Genomic DNA, 20,403 nt, shown 5'->3' with positions numbered 1-20,403 from the left:
TGGCTTGTGGGATCTTCCCAGGCCAGGAATCAAACCAGTGTCCCCAGCATTAGTAGGTGAACTCCTATTTACTTTGCCACCAGGAAAGTCAGCAACATTTTTTATTTGTAAAATATCTTATGGTACATTCTATTCTTTCACAAACCTCTTAATAGATACTTTAACAGGTACATGCGGTAACGTGAAAAAACCCATCAACCACGTCCACAGGACACTGCTGGTCGAAGTTTACCCTTGGGTGATTCCAATGATGCCTTGCTAAAGTGAGGGCCCAGGTCCTGTATCATCAGCATCACCTGGGATATCTTGAAAGGCCGAGTTTTGGGCTCCACCCCAGACATTCTCAATCAGAATCTTCACTTTAACAAGAGCCATAAGTGATTCATATACATATTAAAGTTTGAGAAGTCCTAAAGGATACATTTTTTCACCATAATTGATCTTTATGTTTAATATCCCGTTGCAGTAATCCTTAACAAACTGTCTCTTTTAACACATTAGGAATAGTTTCCTTTGATCCAGTATCTTCAAGATAGGGAACTACTGTATTTCTATTTTATTCATATGAAAACCCTAAATGACCATTTCTAATATTGTTTTATAATGAGCAGATGTAACAAAATAAGATAAATGTAAGTTTAAAAAAGTCTCTCACTAAAACTAATTCAACAACCTATTATAACATTCTGGGTTGTCCTTAAGAACCTACAAATCACCAGCAAATCTTTTTGTGCCTTTTTACTTCATATATTACAACTTACATAAGAATATTTCAGTTCAGTTTGGTGCTCGGTGATGAACTAGGCGGGTGAGATGGGGATAAGGTGGGAGGCAGGTTCGAGAGGGAGGGGATATATGTATACATATTGCTGATTCACTTTTACTTTAGTGAAACTAACACAACAGTATAAAACAATTATACTCCGATTTAAAATTTTTTAAGAATATTTATATGCCAATACCATACATTCATAGTATTCCTGCTGCTGCTAAGTCGCTTTAGTCGTGTCCAACTCTGTGCGACCCCATAGCCGGCAGCCCACCAGGCTCCCCCGTCCCTGGGATTCTCCACGCAAGAACACTGGAGTGGGTTGCCATTTCCTTCTCCAATGCATTAAAGTGAAAGTGAAAGTGAAGTCGCTCAGTCATGTCCGACTCTTAGCGACCCCATGGACTGCAGCCTACCAGTTTCCTCCATCCATGGGATTTTCCAGGCAAGAGTACTGGAGTGGGGTGCCATTGCCTTCTCCAACAGTATTCCTAGGTTCCTCTAAAACTGAACAAAGGACATGCAGTTTGGGCCTATGGCAAATTCCAAACTACTCTCATGAAAATCTAAGTTTTAAAAAGTACTTTAAAAGGTTTCATAGATCTTAATGCCTCTTGAGTTCAAAAACCTCCCTTTATAGTTGCCTGCTTGTTTTTTAGAAGTTACAGGGTTGTATGCTAGAAGGAATTCTGGAATTGGGGTGAGAACATCAGAAGGCCTGATGCGTACAACCAGTTCTGCAGCTGACCGACTAGGTGATTCGGGAGACTTTAACATCCTTCATCACCATCCCTGAAGTGGAGTTTTCTCAGCTGCCAGATAGAGAGAGTGGAGTCTGAAACTGTCTCACAAGATTCTTATAAGAATCTTGAAAGGTATCTTATTTGTAAGATATCTTAAGGTACTTTCTATTCTTTCACAGACCTTTCAATAAAATAGATACTTTAACAGGTAAACTGTTAGCTCAAGTATAGTAACGGGAGAAACCCATCAACCAAGTCCACAGGACACTGATGATATGATTGAAGTTCAGTCTCAGGTGGTTCCAGTGATGCCTTGTTGGTCAAGTGAGGGCCAAGACCTGTAGCATTAGCATCACCTGGGATGTGTGTTTACCCCAGTAATGTGTGGGGGGAGGGTCTCTGTGATGACTGTGTTGTGTATGGCGATGTGGTCTTAAGATTTGTTTTGTGTCCTGCTTCAGCTAGGGCTGGCAGTTGACTGAAGATTACATGATGTGGTTTCCCACAACATGCCTGATTTGGAATAAAGTGAAAGTTGCTCAGTCATGTCCCACTCTTTGCAACCCCATGGACTATGCAGCATGTGGAATTTTCCAGGCCAGCATACTGGAGTGGGTAGCCATTCTCTTCTCCAGGGGATCTTCCCAACCTAGGGATCAAACCAGGTCTCCCGCATTACAGGCAGATTTACCCGCTGAGCCACAAGGGAAGCCCATTTGATTTGGAACAAAGATGACGGTAATTTTAACAGTCCCGTCTACGGAGCCATTGCACACACACCTCATAGACATGCAACCTGAGGCTCTATGACCTTGACAACCATAACTTTCCCCTCTGCATCAGAAACTAAAAGGTTTCCTCCTGGCTGGGGTCAGCAATGTGTCCTGGGGGCACCGAACAAAGAATTCCTCATCAGGTTACCACTCGCGGCTCTGTGAAGTCAAATGATCTGAGGCTTTTTCCTGCCTGAATTCTATACAATCCTCTTGCACTTTTTCCCAGGAAAAATTTATTAATGGGTTATAAAAGACATGCTTTAATATTTTTAGTTTTTTAAATAAAATGCTATTCCTTCAAAAACATGTTTTTATGTCATTATTAGCACATTCATTCTATAATTGGGGTTATCAGTTATTAAGTAGCTTTGTATCTGGAACAATCACATAATCCCAGATAGAAAGAAGCTTCACGGTCATTTTGTTAAGACACCCCAGGGCAGAGTTCTCCCCTCTACCCAGCCCATGGAGGAGAAATTCAGTTGTTTTGTTGTTTTAATAAATTCATTACTGAGAGTCTGAAAAAGATGAGGGAGGGGCGTTAGGGAAAACACTCCTCATCTAACCACCTTCATGCAACTCTCACAAATCTATTTGTATGTTTGCATGGAGCTCTTACTGTCTGCATTTGCATTTAACAATATTTCACATAAAAATTTCCCTTAGCATGTTGAATGCCACTTCCCATATTCAACAGTGTTTCTAGCTTCAGTATCTTTGCACTGCCCTCTGCCTAGGATGACAGTTATTTATGCTTAGCCTTTGTCTTAGCTCAGCTGTTAATCCTTTTAGGGCCCCACCCCTCCAAGTGTGCTCCACGGACCAGTGAAACATCTTATAAGTGGAGCTCAAGCTCCACCCCGGACATTCTCCATCAAAATCTGTCCTTTAATGAGATCCACAGGTGTCAGTTGTTATGAGTGAGCATTGTTCAAGAAAGGCCTTTCCTAATCTGCTAACCACCCCTTCCCACCACCTCCCACTGGCCCACCCATCCAGGATAGGATAGGATAGGTGGATCCTTGTGATTGCCTTTTCGTTCCCCCCACATCGTCTCTGGTTGGAGATGGTGGTGGGCTTGTAGTCATCACCAGTCCCTGGGTCCTCAAGCAGCTCTTGATACATAAGAGCTTTCTATTTGGAATTTTCATCGTTTTCCAGCCCCCTGCTTTCATAGATGAAGAAATGCAGAAGACAAGTTTTTTTCCTGCTGGGAAACGGGGTGCTCAGGTAGGACTCTCTCGTTCATTGACTTGCAGTTCAGTTTTTTGATTGTTTCTGCTGCAAGTTTTTATGATGGAAAACTCATGGGGCAGGTGATGCTTCTCTGCAAGTACTTTCTAAAAGTCTACTGCTGGAACTTTCTTTTGCCTAAAATATTGATATCTTTTAAACACCAACATCTCTGAAAGGAATTGTGCTTTACACTCTGTGTGAAGGTGGAGCAGCCAGCAGGTTTGGGTCAGTGTTTAGTGCGAGACAGAAATAGTCATTATCTGCTGGAAGGAGATACAAAACACTTGTAGGTGATGTGCTCTGTATGTGTGCGCTAAGTCACTTCAGTCATGCTTGACTCTCTGCAACCCTGTGGACCATAGCCCGCCAGGCTCCTCTGTGGGATTTTCGAGCAAGAATACTAGAGTGGGTTGCTATTTCCTTCTCCAGGGGACCTTCCCAACCCTGGGATCGAACCCGTATCTTTTATGTCTCCTGCATTAGCAAGCATGTTCTTTACCAATGGCACCCCACACCAGTACTCTTGCCTGGAAAATCCCATGGATGGAGGAGCCTGGTAGGCTGCAGTCCATGGGGTCACTAAGAGTCGGACACGACTGAGCGACTTCCCTTTCACTTCCACTTTCTTTACCACTAGCGCCATCTGGGAAGCCCACAGTATGTGATAGGAAAGACAAATAGTGGAACGCTGCAAACCTGCTTCTGGTTCTGACTGGGTTCTGTTACAATAGCTTAGTCTTGACTCATACCATGGGTCATTTTTCCATTTAAAAAACATTCACATTTTTTTGATCTGTAAGAATCTCAGGATGGGGCTTCCCTGGTGGCCCAGTGGTTAAGACTCTACGTTTCCACTGCAGGGGCGGGGGTTCTATCCCTGGTCAGGGAACTAGTTACACATACTGCAAGGTGTGGCCAAAAAAAAAAAACCTCAGGATGGACTTTTCTCCCCCATCCTGCGTCTCATCTGTGACAAATTTCATCCACCTGCTACTGATTTTTCTTTTCAAATATGTGTTTTTAAATTGTAGACAAAGTGCAGGTACATCAATACTGATGTTTTTAAACTCACCTTAAAACTAAGCAACACCTGAACCACGGGGAACTTCCACTGTATTCAAGAACCACCAAGTCTTTTCACTGTGGAAGGAGTGTTTTGTAAACTCGGGGACAGACTATCTGCTGGAGGGAGGCTGAGCCCTGGAGGCTGCTGTTTTGCAGTCGTGGGAGATTGATTCAGGCTTTGGAATCAGATTGTACCCAGAAACAAGAAACATCTGTCCTGCAGGGCTATTGTTCCTCATATCTCAAAAGAACAAGAGGCTCCTGGTACTGCTTACCAACAGCTCCTACAATTAGCTACACAGATCACAAGAGTATAATTATATTCAAGAGCGTGTGGCTCCCCGGCCCCGGGAGTGTACCACTGTACTTCCCCGTCACCATGGACACCAACTCCAGAGGAATCCTAAGTCTAAGTCAGGTCTGTCCCTTGGGGAAGCGTGTACAAGGCTGTCCTAAACTGCTTATCTGAGTGTCTGTGATACGATTCATGGTAGTTTGCCCAGACTTTGGACCTTGGGTGGAGTTTGCAAGTCATTTGACGCCTTCAGAGTGTACCCTGTTGAGCAGCCTGACGCAGGTGAGGTTGACTAGAATGATGGTGTGCTCTGCATGCTGTGACATCAAGCTTTAAGTCCATTTGAGTCATACTTTCCCTTGGGGTTGTGGCCCATCCCAGTGAAAAGAGATTTTTCACAATATATTCTTAGGAGACTTAGGGGTGTTCTAAGAGTTGTTCTTAGAATCTGAAAGCATTTTTGTGGTTTGTTTTTCACATTTGGGGTGTTTGTTTTAAAAAGTTTAAAAAAAAAAAAACTTTGTTACTAGCCTTGGATACTTTTTTTCCTACCATATTAATAATTTTGTAGGAATTTGGTTGAGTTTTACGCCTTGATTTCTCCATCAGGAAGAACTATGCAGATGTTTGTTACTAATGCTCATGGGTAGAGGTTCTAGAGACGAAAATGTTAAAATAGTCAGTTAAAATTATTCCAGATGTGATGAGTTGGAGAGATGATAAAGAGTCTGCAGCAACATCTCCCAAAACATTCAAAAGAAAAGTAAATGAGTTAAGACAAAAAAAAAAAAAAAAGGTGAAACTGTTAGTTGCTCAGTCATGTCTGACTCTTTGCGACCCCATGGACTGTACCCCACCAGGATTGTCTGTCTATGGGATTCTCCAGGCAAGAATACTGGAGTGGGTAACCATTCCTTTCTCTAGGGGATATTCCTGACCCAGGGATCAAAGCCGGGTCTTGTGCATTGCAGGCAGATTCTTTACAATCTGAGCCACCAGGCAAAAAAAAAAATTGTCTCTAATTAGCCTCCTATTCAAATAAGGATCTTCTCTTAAAACTTTGCAAGTTAGGCATGCTGCTGCTGCTGCTGCTAAGTCGCTTCCGTCGTGTCTGACTCTGTGCGACCCCATAGACGGCAGCCCACCGGGCTCCCCCGTCCCTGGGATTCTCCAGGCAAGAACACTGGAGTGGGTTGCCATTTCCTCCTCCAATGCATGAAAGTGAAAAAATAAAGTGAAGTCGCTCAGTCGTGTCAGACTCCTAGCGACCCCATGGACTGCAGTCCACCAGGCCCCTCCGTCCACGGGATTTTCCAGGCAAGAGTACTGGAGTGGGTTGCCATTTAACTTCATCCTTATTGTTTTTATTAATAATAAGTCATTTACTTTTAAATTTTTGTTTATTTATCTACTTCTGGGCAAGCATTGGGTCTTCGTTGCTGCGTGCAGACTCTCTAGTTTCAGTGAGCAGGAGTTGGAGTTAGTCTCTAGTTGCGGCGCTCAGGTTTCTCTTGTTGTGGAGCACGGGCTCTCGGCACATGGGCTTTTGTTACTGTGGCTCCCGGGCTTAGTTGCCCTGTGGCCTGTGGAATCCTCCCAAATCAGAAATCAAACTTGTGCCCCCTACATTGGCAGGCAAACACCCAACTAATGGACCACCAGAGAAGTCCCAATGATCAGTCATGTGAAATATTATCCAGGGAGCAGGTTCTCATCCCAGTTCTGCTCAAGGAGCGATTGAAACGGTTCCACTCACCTGTGGCCCCTACTCATCAATAAAGAAGGGATTTTTATTTTTAACTTATCCTTTTCCCACAGGACATCCTAGTGTGCTGAAAAGTGGTTGTTAATCCAGCTTTCTCAGAATAAAGTACAATAGAAAATGCACTGAGAACTGTATTTCTCCTCCTCTGGAGAATTCACACATTCTTTAAAACATGAGGAAAATATATAGTTTTGATGACCCACTAGCACATCAAATTAATTGAGTTAGATTGTAAGACAGAAGCGGTGGTAAGATTCACACTTCCAGTTAATATGTGGAGAATGCCATTGCAGCTGGTCAAAATAGGAAAGCAGAGGGATTTCTAGCAGAGCAGATGCATTTTATAAAGGATGCACTCAGAAACCCTTCTCACTTTCCCCTGTGCCTGTGGTTGGCGCTGAGTCATCTCTCCACCAATCAGCTTGGGCTGAGACGCAGAGATGTCATATACTGCATCCTGTTAGAAGCGAAGACATGGGAAAAGCAGAACCTCTGACCCAGTCCAGCAGTGAGTTGTACTGTGCTGCCCATACAGACAGTACAGGCAAGACAAGCAAGCCTGCATCCCATGGAGCAAAGGGCGTTCCCTTTTACAAGACGAGCTGAGTGCTAGAAAACGCGAAAAGGCCAAACATCAACACTTGTGTCCAGGGCTAAGAATCATTGCTGTTTTTATCATGTGGCCCTGGTAACATCGTTAATGCAGATGGTGCTTGCAGAGGGGCTTATGATGAACAGAGCCTTCCCCTGACTGGGCCATAGTGTCACTGCATCTGGACTCTGGAGACAGGGCCCTGAGATGCCTTCCTGCTCCTGGTGGGAGCAAACACAGGCAGGTGTGTTCTACACATCCTTCAGTCTGGCGTCATCCGTGTGTTCTAGCAGAGATCGTCTCACAAAATTAGTGCCTAACTACTTGCTGTATGCTTTTCTTTACGCCAAGTAGTATCATAGTGCAATTGATCCTCGATCAATGTAGGTTTGAACTGCATGGGTCCACTTGCTCTTGCAGATTTTTTAATAGTAAATACTGCAGTACTGCATGGGCCCTGGTTGGTTGAATCCTTGAATGCAGAAGAACCTTGGCTGTGGAGGGCCAACTGTCAATTTTACTTGGATTAACCTCCACCTTGTTCAAGGGTCAACTGTGTTTTTAGAGCCACATGCAGCCTTGGAGGTCATCTCATTGAATCCCATTTTTTCTAGATGAAAAACTGAGGCCTGGAAACTTTTCCTACTAAAACCATAGTAATTTTAGAGTCCTAAAGGGTTTTTTTTTTTCCAGCTCATTGTTTGCATTTGGCAGTGCTTGTTGGGTCATCTAAGCAACCTCCTGGTTTTCAAGCACCTGGTGCTCCTGTGTGCTCAGCTGACAGCTCAACCTTGGCTGTCCCCTCGAGCAGAAAGGAAGGACTCTGTGGGATGGGGAGGAAGATGGCAGAAAAATAAGTGTCTCTAGGACTCAAAAGACTTGAAGACTTCAGACTGTTACACACTGCATTAAATGAAGTGATATCTACAAAGCCTGAAATCCCTCCACCTCCTGTGACGGTGAGGGTTCTACGCTAACAGGAGAAGTTCCACTTGTGGTCAAAAGAGTAAGATTATTTTTTGCGTTTTTCCCCTTGGCCGCCAACTTTAGGTGGTGGTCAAAATGTGGGGTTTGTTGAAATCACAGACTACAGCCCCTCCCCCAAAAGGCAGTGGAATAGTTTCAGAAGGGCCAGCAAGTGCCCTGCTCAAAGGATTCCGTCACATCCCTTTCATGGAGACCACATCGACAAGATCCCTTTCATTCAGTCATGCTCCTCCATTCCATTTAAGCTACTGAGTTTCCCTAGAGTTGATTTTATTTTTATATTTCCTGGCTATCTCATTAATACTCAGACCTAGTTGATGAGGGATATGTGTTCAAATTCAGTTATTTAATAGTGATAAATGATAAACATAAGTATTTTCCATTCACCTAGAAATTTACAGTTGGTAAAGAATTTTTACACATAGCAGTCGCACTCTAAGTAGCTGCTGCTGCTGCTAAGTCACTTCAGTCGTGTCCGACTCTGTGCGACCCCAGAGACGGAAGCCCATCAGGCTCCCCCGTCCCTGGGATTCTCCAGGCAAGAACACTGGAGTGTGTTGCCATTTCCCTCTCCAATGCAGGAAAGTGAAAAGTTAAAGTGAGGTCACTCAGTCGTGTCTGACTCTTAGCTACCCCAGTGGCACCCCACTCCAGTACTCTTGCCGGGAAAACCCCATGGACGGAGGAGCCTGGTAGGCTGCAGTTCATGGGGTCGCTAAGAGTCGGGAACGACTGAGCGACTTCACTTTCACTTTTCACTTTCATACATTGGAGAAGGAAATGGCAACCCACTCCAGTGTTCTTGCCTGGAGAATCCCAGGGACGGGGGAGCCTGGTGGGCTGCCGTCTATGGGGTTGCACAGAGTTGGACACGACTGAAGCGACTTAGCAGCAGCAGCAGCAGGACTGCAGTCTACCAGGCTCCTCCATCCATGGGATTTTCCAGGCAAGAGTACTGGAGTGGGGTGCCATTGCCTTCTCCCTAAGTAGCTGCAGTTTACAGAAAACCATAAAATTAGGGCCCAAGTTTAAATGTCATGCCCAAAGTCACTTTACTGGGAAAACCTCAAGTTCAGAAGTGGAGAGACCACCTGCGTTGCAACTCAGAGTGTGGTCCCCGAATTGGCAGCATCAGCATCACCTAGTGTTTGTTTACTTATTTTGGTTGCACTGGGTCTCCGTTGCTGCACATGGTGTTGCTCTAGTTGCAGTGAGTGCGGGCTGTTCTTTGTTGCAGTGCACGAGCTTCTCATTGCAAGTGGCTTCTCTTGTTGTGGAGCATGGGCTCTAGGGTGCACGGGCTTCAGTAGTCGCAGCACGTAGGTTTGGTAGATGTGGCACATGGGCTTAGTTGCTCCCCCGCCTATGGACTCTTCCTGGACCCGGGATCGAACCCTGCATTGGCAGGAGGATTCTTATCCACTGAACCACCAGGAAAGACCATCTAGAAGTTTTAGAAAGATAGACTCTCAGACCTTACCCAAGATCTATCAAAGCATAGTCTGAATTTTAACAAGATTCCAAGGTGACTCTTGAAAAACTCTTTCAAACTCCACATAGTATCCAAGAGGACAGCAGTCATAAGATTTTCCCATTTGCATTCACAGCTCCATGATATTAATTTGTGTGTCTGTAAGCAGGGGGCTGCACTGTGTATTAGAGCCCCCTTGATGCCTGGGATTAAATAGATGTACAGTGGCACTCAAGAGGTCCAGCTTTGAAGTCCAAACATCTGAGTTTGAACTCCAGCCCTGCCCAAACCTCAGTTCATATACCTATAAGACAGGAATAAAAATAGCCCTCCTCATAGTGTTATTGGGAATAAATGACCTGATACATGTAATAAACGTGGCCAGCACCTGATGCCCAGAATAGCATGCCTTAGCTGCGTGTAAGTGGTAGATGTTAGGGGCTCAATAAATGTTGAGCAAATGAATGAATAGAAACTTTTAAAAAAACTTTTACAAATTTCAAAACTTGGTGCCCTATTGCTCCAAATATATGAAAATGAATTTTAAAATAATATGCAGAGGAAGCCTGATATAAGAGAAGAAAAAGTAGAATGGGTCATAATGGATCCACAGGAAAGCAAAAGATTCAGAATCAGGAGACCAGAGTTTGGATACCAGCTCTGTCCTTTGCTACCTGTGTGTTAGCACAGGAGCCTATAACACACAAGTTCCTAAGCCTCAGTTTCTTCACCTAGAGAATGGGATCAATGATCCTTTTTTTTTTCTCAAGTTCTGGAAAAAAAAAAAGGTTTTGTAACTGACAGAGTATCCCTACTACTCAGCACAGCCCTGGCACCTAGGAGATACTCCATAATAGATGTTTCCTCAATTGAAGTAGAGTGTACCATGTCATGGAGAAGGCAATGGCACCCCACTCCAGTACTCTTGCCTGGAAACTCCCATGGATGGAAGAGCCTGGTTGGCTGCAGTCCATGGGGTGGCTAAGGGTCGGACACGACTGAGCGACTTCACTTTCACTTTTCACTTTCATGCATTGGAGAAGGAAATGGCAACCCACTCCAGTGTTCTTGCCTGGAGAATCCCAGGGATAGGGGAGCCTGGTGGGCTGCCGTCTATGGGGTCACACAGAGTCGGACACGACTGAAGCAACTTAGCAGCAGCAGCAGAATCATTCAACAGGATGAAAACTGGACGTTAGAATGGTCTGTGGCCCTCCAAAACACAACCCTAACAAAATCCTGTTCCTTAGTATTTCATTTGACATCATTTTGCCAATGAAGGTCCGTATAGTCAAAGCTATGGTTTTTCCAGTAATCATGTACAATTGTGAGAGCTGGACCATAAAGAAGACTGGGCGCCGAGGAATTGATGCCTTTGAATTGTGGCACTATAGAAGACTCTTGAGAGTCCCTTGAACTACAAGGAGATCAAACCAGTCAATCCTAAAGGAAATCAACCCTGAATATTCATTGGAAGGACTGATGCTAAAGCTGAAGCTCCAATCCTTTGGCCACCTGATGAGAAGAGCTGACTCATTAGAAAAGACCCTGACCCTGGGAAAGATTGAGGGCAGAAGGAGAAGGGGGTGACAGAGGATGAGATGGTTGTATGGCATCATTGATTCAATGGACATGAGTTTGAGCAAACTCTGGGAGACAGTGAAGGACAGGGAAGCCTGGTGTGCTGCAGCCCATGGGGTTGCAAAGAATCAAACACAACCTAGTGACTGAACAACAGCAATAAGTATTTAGTTTCTTGAGGGTAGAAAACGTCTTTAAAAGCTCCCTGTGGGCAGGTATTGAGGGAGGGAGGTGACAATGAAAAAACTCTGAATTAGAAGTTTGGCTCTGCGACTCAGTACCAGGTGGGAGTACCAGGGAAGATATAAAGGAGAGAAAAGCAAAGGCAAGCAGAGAGAACCTCTAGTTGTAAGAGAACTATTTCAAGATCTAGGTGTGATGTCATATGTGAAAGAACATTGCAAAATTAAGAGCTGTAGACACATATAATTATGGAAAGAAAAGACTCTAAGGAACAGTCCTCTAGATCAAATTCATTCCGCAGATCATTGGATCCATGGATGCCGAACTCGATGATACAGAAGGCTGACTGTGCCATTTTATATAAGGGACTTGAGCACCTGTGGATTTTTTGGTATCCATGGATGATCCTGGAACTGTGTGGTAAATATTTTCAAGCTGCATATTTTACCTGGATTTATTTCCCATAATAGATTGATTAGGGGAAAAAACAATTATGAAGAAAATTAGCTTCTTCTCTAGAATTTCACTAGGTTATTTTCCAGGTGAGTGGAATTCAGCATGAATTTCTCCATCAAGGAATCTCTTTACTAATACAACCCTGAAACTTTTCGTAAGTAGCTGCTGCTGCTAAGTCGCTTCAGTCATGTCCGACTCGATGTGACCCCATAGACGGCAGCCCACCAGGCTCCCCCATCCCTGGGATTCTCCAGGCAAGAACACTGGAATGGGTTGCCATTTCTTTCTCCAATGCATGACAGTGAAAAGTGAAAGTGAAGTCGCTCAGTCATGTCCAACTCTTAGCGACCCCATGGACTCCAGCCTACCAGGCTCCTCCGTCCATGGGATTTTCCAGGCAAGAGTACTGGAGTGGGGTGCCATTCTCCTTAGTAAATCAAACCCCATGAGCAGTGTTGGTTGGTGCCACATCACGTTCTAGGGTCCACATGACCCCAACAGAAAACTTACAGGCAGAGGCCATACAAACATACCTACACTTTTTTCTTTTTTTCAGAAATCTAGTTTATTTTCCCCACCTCTTTCAGAAATATTCCTCTTACATCAAAAACAATGCAGTGACTTAAGAAGTACACATGGGGTTTGGAGTCAAAGAGAACTACATTCAAATCTTACCTCCCTTACTTATTAACTATGTGACTCAGAGTAATAGTGTTACTAGTGTCTGTTTTCCCACTTGTAAAATGGGGGGGAGGGGCGGATAACAAAACTGGATCATTGTAAAACTGAAGATAATGCTTACAAGGTTCTTAATCGATTGGCTGGTTCAGTTCAGTGGCTCAGTCGTGTCTGACTCTTTGCAACCCTATGGACTGCAGCACGCCAGACCTCCCTGTCCGTACTTGCGCATTTTAAAAAGTTCTGTCCACTTACCAACACTTCTAACAGACTCTGCTGGAAATGTCAGGGTTTGAAAAGATTTCCACATAGCGCAAGTTGGACAATGGTTATTCATCTTTTGAGAGAGATCATAGCAACCCTCTTGCTATTGCCAAAGTCTTAGATTTCACATCATCTTTCTTACACTGTTAATATGTTAGTGGGTTCCTTCTCTGGGTGGTCGAAGGAATGACAAGCTATAGATAGGATACATGTAAAGCAGGGTTCTAGTTTTCACTATGATCTGAGCCATAAACTTGAACCCTGGACTGTAAGTGAACCTGATGCTGTTCTCTGTGCTGCTTTTCTGCTTTTTGAACATTCTGCTACATTTCCTTATTAATCACACTTACGAGCAAAGAGGCTGTTCTATTCCAACCCCTCTTTTAAAAGGATGAGTGAAAGATAATTATTAATATTCACAGAAATACAGTGAAGGTGGTATTTCTCATACTTAGTTTGTCTCATCATTTTTACAGATTTCTTGTATACATTAGTGGTTTAGTCGCTAAGTCATAATCCAACTCTTGTGACCCCTTGGACTGTAGCCCACCAGGCTCCTCTGTCCATGGGATTTCCTGGGCAAGAATACTGGAGTGGGTAGCCAATCCCTCCTCCAGGGAATCTTTCCAACCCAGGAATTAAACCCAAGTCTCCTGCATTACAGGCAGATTCTTTACAGACTGAGCTACAAGGGAAGCCCCCTTTTATATATTGGCACGTGAATATTCTAGAATAAAAAGGTCAATCTGTCTACTTCTAGGGCTAGTAGCAGATGGATAAAGGAGGATTCTAGAAGAGGGGGTCAGTCTCAGTTTGTATAAAAGAACTGAATTTTTTATTTAATTATAAAATGGTCTCTTCAGATTATCTTTTATTTTTACAGAAGCCCAGATCACATGACCATAAGAAGTTTATAGCATCATTACCATGCTTAATCCCTCCCACTCAAATCCCTTTATCAACCAGCTACAATTTTTCAAAAGCCTTTTAATATGCAATATGGGATATTTGCGGTCTGCTTTTCTTAAGGAGAAGAATGCATTGTACCAAACTCAATACCAAAAATTCAGTGTAATTTGACCCTTTCTTGCCAGATAACTTCATTTGGGTTTGGTTTCCCAAAGAGCTCAGCTCTTTGCTTCCCGGCAGTCATGCCTCTGGTCCCCTGAGAGAGCTGAACTGGGCAGTCTCTGGGCTTCCTCCTGGTGCCCTGGGAGGGCCCTGAGCCCAACTGGAGGCCACTAACTGAGGCAGTGGTCAGTGGAGACACGGCGCTCAGAAAGGCTGACATGAAGGAGGCTCTGAGGATCTGTGACCTTTCGCTCATGCTTACAAACTGCATGATTCCTAGAAAGCCATGGGCCTCCCACACTAAAGAATGTAATCTACAACTGCAGTATCTCCAAGCAGCTTCGGGGAATTTGGAATTCAGGATACAGCTCATTCTGAAGATGCAGATAGCTGAGTCAAGTCCTGGGAAGAAAACCTGGGTTCAGGTCCCAGCAGTGTTCTGTTCTCGGAAAAGCTGGGAGCAGCTGGGGAGGCAGGAATAACTGCTTATTTGCAGGAGGAGGGTGCTTTAACTTTGCCTTGAGCAGAAGCCTCGCCGGCTAGATATGTATTGTGTATGTAGTCACTTCAGTCATATCTGATTCTGCAACTCTGTGGACTGTAGCCCGCCAGGCTCCTATGTCCATGGGATTCTCCAGGCAAGAATACTGGAGTGGGTTGCCCTGCCCTCCTCCAAGGAATCTTCCTGACCCAGGGTTTGAACCCAAGTCACTTATGTCCCCTGCCAACCCTAGGGGTTAGGTGGGCAGGTGGGTTATTTACTGCTGAGCCACCAGGAAAGCCCCCACTGGCATGGGTAGCCATTCCCTTCTCCCGGGATCTTCCCGACTCAGAGATTGAACCCATATCTCTCTGTCTCCTGCATTGGTAGGCAGATTCTTTACCATTAGCACCACCTGAGAAGCCACAGGTATATTGGGTTAGCCAAAAAGTTCATTGGGTTTTCCCATAACATCTTATAAAAAACTTGAAGTTTTTGGCCAACCCAATAGCACTGAAAAAAAGAACTCCTCCTTTCAATATGGCACACTTGGCAATATTTTTACAACCCTTTTTCATTCTGACATATCGCTTATGTACCTGTGGTTTTATGGTTAGACAAGGAAGCAGTGTTTTGGACGGATTTGGAACAAGGATGGAAGTTGTGCTGTGCCCCACCCATGAGATGCCAGAATTCTGAGTTTGTTCAAAGAAAGAGGATTTGAAATTTCCAGAGGTTGGGGGAAAACAAAATGTGCTTTGTTAAAAGAGTTTGACCGTGTCATGACTCTCTTCCGAACAAAGACATTTGGTCTTTTCAAGTAAAACAAATCCAACCGACAGACCAGGAGAAAGTAACTGGTTTACAGCCACTCACTTCTGGGGTGGCTGATAGTGCTCAAAATGAGAAGAGTCAACAGGGTTTCTCCTAAGGTGAAGAGAAAGCCCACCAGCTCCTCTCTGTGGGGTGATTACATGTGTGTGTGCTAAGTCACTTCAGTCGTGTCCTGCTGTTTGTGACCTTGTGGACTGTAGCCCTCCAGGCTCCTCTGCCCATGGGATTCTCCAGGCAAGAATACTGCAGTGGGTTGCCATGCCCTCCTCCAAGGGATCTTCCCAACCCAGGGATCGAACCCACGTCTCTTATGCCTCCTGCATTGGCAGGTGGGTGCTTTACCCCTAGTGCCATCTGGGAAGCCCAGGGCAATTACAGTTAGATCCTTATTTAGTGTGTGGTGCAGGTTAGAACACAGAACACCGGCCTTGTCATCAACAAACCACAAAGGATGAAATTCTATTCCTGTGCAAATAAGATGTGGGAAGTTTGGAACTTTGTGGAAAGCATGAACTCGAAAGTATGAGAGATCGTTTCTAAAATGCAGAGTGTATCACACTGCCATTTACAAGTCATTTGTTTTATACATCAACTTCCCATTAGCTGTCTATTTTACATATAGTAATGTATGATGTTTCAATGCTACTCTCTCAATTCCTCCCAACACAGGGAGCTCAACCCAGTGCTCTGTGACAACCTAGAGGGGTGGGCTGGGGTGGAGGGTGGCAGGGAGGTTCCGGAGGGAGGGCACACATGTAAATTTATGGTTGATTCATGTAGTTGTACGGCAGAAATCAGTACATCATGAAGCAATTATCCTCCAATTAAAAATACATTTTTAAAAAGTCATTTCTGGTTTGCTGTGTGTGTATTTGTGTCAGCGTTTTGGCTGGGAAGGTAAATGTAAGAGAAAGAGGAGATAACAGCAGAGAAAATTCCAAGACAGGCAAGATTGGACAGTGAATGCTTGGCAGTGGGTTCTGAATGCTAAAACTGTGGGTGAAGATTATTTTTCTTGGATCTGCACAACATGGAGCAAATTCCTGACCCCATCTGGCCTGCTGCCTTGGGGCTTTTGTTCTTCTCTGAAAAGGTGGGGGGAGAAAAAAAGAAGAGGTATCTTGCTCAATTCTACTTGCTGTCCAAGCTCCTGATTTTGTTAAGTTAAACTTTATTTTGAGACAATTGTACATTAATATGTAGCTGTAACAAACAATATAGAGAGATCTGCTCAGTTTCCCCATCAGTGGTAACATCTTGAAGTTCTGTGTACAAGGTTACAACCAGGTTATGGACATGGATACATGTTAAAGGTACATAACATTTCCATTCCCACAAAGGTACCTAGTTTTGCCCTTTTATAATCATACCCTTATGGCAGAAAGTGAAGACGAACTAAAAAGCCTCTTGATGAAAGTGAAACTGGAGAGTGAAAAAGTTGGCTTAAAGCTCAACATTCAGAAAACTAAAATCATGGCATCCAGTCCCATCACTACATGGCAAATAGATGGGGAAACAGTGGAAACAGTGTCAGACTTGATTTTGGGGGGCTCCAAAATCACTGCAGATGGTGACTGCAGCCATGAAATTAAGAGACGCTTACTCCTTGGAAGGAAAGTTATGACCAACCTAGATAGCATATTCAAAAGCAGAGACATTACTTTGCTAACAAAGGTCTGTCTAGCCAAGGCTATGATTTTTCCTGTGGTCATGTATGGATGTGAGAGTTGGACTGTGAAGAAGGCTGAGTGCTGAAGAATTGATGCTTCTGAACTGTGGTGTTGGAGAAGACTCTTGAGAGTCCCTTGGACTGCAAGGAGATCCAACCAGTCCATTCTGAAGGAGATCAGCCCTGGGTGTTCATTGGAAGGACTGATGCTAAAGCTGAAACTCCAGTACTTGGGCCACCTCATGTGAAGAGTTGACTCATTGGAAAAGTCTCTGATGCTGGGAGGGATTGGGGGCAGGAGGAGAAGGGGACGACAGAGGATGAGATGGCTGGATGGCATCACTGACTTGATGGACATGAGTCTGAGTGAACTCCGGGAGTTGGTGTTGGACAGGGAAGGCCTGGCAAGCTGTGATTCATGGGGTTGCAAAGAGTCAGATATGAGTGAGCGACTGAACTGAACTGAATCATACCCTCTTCCCTCCAGCCCTCACTTTTTCCTCAACCCCTGACAACTGCTAACCTGTGCTCTCTTTTTGTAGTCTTCTAATTTTAAAAATATTAGATAAATGGAATCATCCAGTATCTAACTTATGGATTGACTTCTTTCACTCAGCATAATTCTCTATAGATCCAACCAAGTTTTGCAGTAGTCTTTTTTTTTTTCTTGATGTGTAATATTCCATGGAATGGGTATATCAGTTTGTTTAACTGCTAACCTGTCAAAGGACATCTGGGTTGTCTTGATTTTGGCTACTATGAATAAATCCACTAATAAAAAGTTTTAACTTTCCTGGAAAAATGCCAGGAGTACCTTGGGTGGGTTGTGTGGTGGCTGCATGTTTCATTTTTGGTTTGGTTTCGTTTCTTATGACAGTCGAATATTTTCTAGAGTAGCTGAGCCATTTTACATTCTCATAGGCAATATATGAGTGATCTAGTTTCTTCTCATCTTCATCAGAATTTCAGTCAGTTCAGTCACTCATTCATGTCTCTTTGTGACCCCATGGACTGCACCACGCCAGGTTTCTCTATCCATCACCAATTCCTGCTCAAACTCATGTGCATCGAGTTGGAGATGCCATCCAACCATCTCATCCTCTGTCATCCCCTCTCTTCCTGCCTTCAATCTTTCCCAGCATCAGGGTCTTTTCCAGGGAGTCAGTTCTTCACGTCAGGTGGCCAAAGTATTGGAGCTTCAGCATCAGTCCTTCTAATGAATATTCAGGACTGATTTCCTTTAGGATTGACTGGTTTGATCTCCTTTAAGTCCAAGGCAAGTTCAGTTCAGCTCAAGTTGCTCAGTCATGTCCGACTCTTTGTGACCCCATGGACTGCAGCACACCAGGCTTCCCTGTCCATCACCAACTCCTGGAGCTTGCTCAAACTCATGTCTGTCGAATCAGTGATGCCGTCCAACCATCTCATCCTCTGTTGTCCCCTTCTCCTCCTGCTTTCAATCTGGGAAATATTGAAGTAAAGGCAAACCACTTTAGTATTCTTGCCTTGAGAACCCCATGAACAGTGTCAGAATTTCAGAATGTTACTATTTCTTATTCTGGTCATTCTGATACGCGTCTGGTGATATCACATTACAGCTTTCTTCTTTTCACTGGCCTCGTGGCTGACAGTGTTCACGTTTCACGTGCTCGTCTGTATATCCTCCCCAGTGAACTGTCTGTCAGTGTCTTTTGCCCTTTTCCTAATTGTTTTCTGAGTTTGGAGAGTTCTTATTCTAGATACATGTCCTCTGTCAGATGAGTGGTCTGCAAATACTTTCTCCTGGTTTATACCTTATATTTGTATCTGCTTCACATGAACAACAGTTCTTAATTTTGGTGAAGTCCGATTTGTCAATTTTTCTCTTGTGTGGATCATGTTTTCCATTGTCAAAAACATAAAACTCTTCATCAGGCGCTAGATCCCAAAGCTTTTCTCTTATTTTAGGGTTTGTCTGAAAGTTTGATAGTTCTGCATTTCACATTTACACAGTGATCTATTTTGAGATCATCTTTTTAAAAATGTGAAATTTATAGGCAATAACTTGTCTACATGTGCCAGACAGCCCAGAGAAAAACATTCACCTGACCAGCCATGCCCACCTAGATCTCCACCCTCACAAGGCCATATCTTACTGAGCATCTTCTATATCCCAGGAGTGTACCAGGCGCTCTCCAGGAGTTTCGCATCAGTGGCAAAGCCTGGCTTTTACAATGATGCCATGTTAACTTAACAGCAGAGTCTGTCAGACTCAATTAGGACTTGTTACTCTAGTTGCGTCATACTGAGAGACTGCTCCGCTGCTCCTAGCCTCAGTCTTTCCATTTTAATAGTATGGATTTGAGGTTTGAATTAGATAAAATATGTCCAATGACTTGTGCAGGGGTATTCAATAAATGGTCTCATTCTTCCCCAAACTGATCCATTGCAGCTGTTGAAAAATTCGCAATGGGCTATTGTAGTCAGAACAGAAAAAGGCCAATTGTGTACAGCTGACCTTGACTTTTCTAAGGGCTAATTATCTGGTTTATAGAAAAACTAGGAATCTTACACTCTTGCTTCCTAGCTTCATAGCCAGCATTTTGCCTAGTAACATAGCTACTGGTACTAGCTAAATAAAGATAGCAACTGAAAAATTTTTTTCTGATTCAGTTAAAATATCTTAAAGATGGGAGGACTTAGGAAAAGGAACTGATGTGGATGGGAACAGATTTTTTTAAACCAGACTTTTTTAGTTTTATTAACTCTTGTTAAATTATGGGAAAGATATGAAACACTCATAAAATTAAATTCTATGAAGTATGTGAGGAATTTCTATTAAGGGGGAAAAAAGTAGCTTACCTGACGTCAGTTCTTGAAACCATTCACATTAAATTTTCTGATTTTTATGCAAGCCAAATTATATAAATGACTTTTGAACTCTCTTATTGAATGGTGTAACACGGACAATTCAGCTGTTGCCATTGCTTGTCATCTCAGCACCTACCATTTTGTTGTTTGCCTTTTTTTTTCCCCCTTTTCACCATCTACTCTTTCCCTTATTTAAAAAAAAAAAATTGTAAAATGTCAAATGCCTCTCTTTTTTTAAAAAAATTGATTATTTATTTCTGGCTGTGCTGGGTCTCCATTGCTACAGGCAGACTGCCTCTAGTTACGGTGGGTGTGGGCTCCTCTCTAACTCCAGTGTGCGGGCTTCTCAGGATGGTGGCTTCTCTTGATGCAGAGCTCAGGCTGTCAGGTGCACAGGCTTCAGTAGTTGTGGTTCATGGGCTCAGTAGTCTTGGTGCCCAGGCTTAGTTGCTCTGTGGCATGTGGAATCTTCCTGGACCAGAGATCGAACCCATGTCCCTTGAATCGGCAGGCACATGCCCAACCACTGAGCCACCAGGGAAGTCCCTCTTTTCTCTTGCTTAAAATCTTTCTCCCAGGGACATCTGCAGAACTATGTCTGGGATTAATCACATTGTGTTGGATCTGTCACAAATAT

At 43.7% G+C, this 20,403-nt stretch overlaps 1 protein-coding gene and 1 long non-coding RNA gene across 3 annotated transcripts in view; one reads left to right on the top strand and one right to left on the bottom strand.

Annotated features, from left to right (window-relative positions):
- Positions 1–20,403, top strand: part of MAPRE2 (microtubule associated protein RP/EB family member 2) — a 186,612-nt gene that overhangs the window by 8,816 nt on the left and 157,393 nt on the right. The window contains exon 1 of one of the 2 annotated variants that reach the window (XM_055559611.1): positions 3,217–3,518. The exons of the other annotated variant lie outside the window; for it this stretch is intronic. Within the exon in view, the coding sequence (XP_055415586.1) occupies positions 3,474–3,518 (45 nt within the window). The 5' untranslated portion in view covers positions 3,217–3,473. Of the gene's footprint in view, positions 1–3,216; positions 3,519–20,403 lie in introns of those variants that run through there. 2 annotated transcript variants of the gene reach the window in all.
- The window catches only part of LOC129636240 (uncharacterized), a 53,385-nt gene that overhangs the window by 8,879 nt on the left and 24,103 nt on the right, over positions 1–20,403 (bottom strand). The window lies entirely within an intron of this gene.

Source organism: Bubalus kerabau, chromosome 21, assembly GCF_029407905.1.
Source record: "Bubalus kerabau isolate K-KA32 ecotype Philippines breed swamp buffalo chromosome 21, PCC_UOA_SB_1v2, whole genome shotgun sequence".
NCBI classification, from domain to species: domain Eukaryota; kingdom Metazoa; phylum Chordata; class Mammalia; order Artiodactyla; family Bovidae; genus Bubalus; species Bubalus kerabau.
Note: the sequence above shows the minus strand (reverse complement) of the source record. Positions and strands in the feature narration are given on the sequence as shown.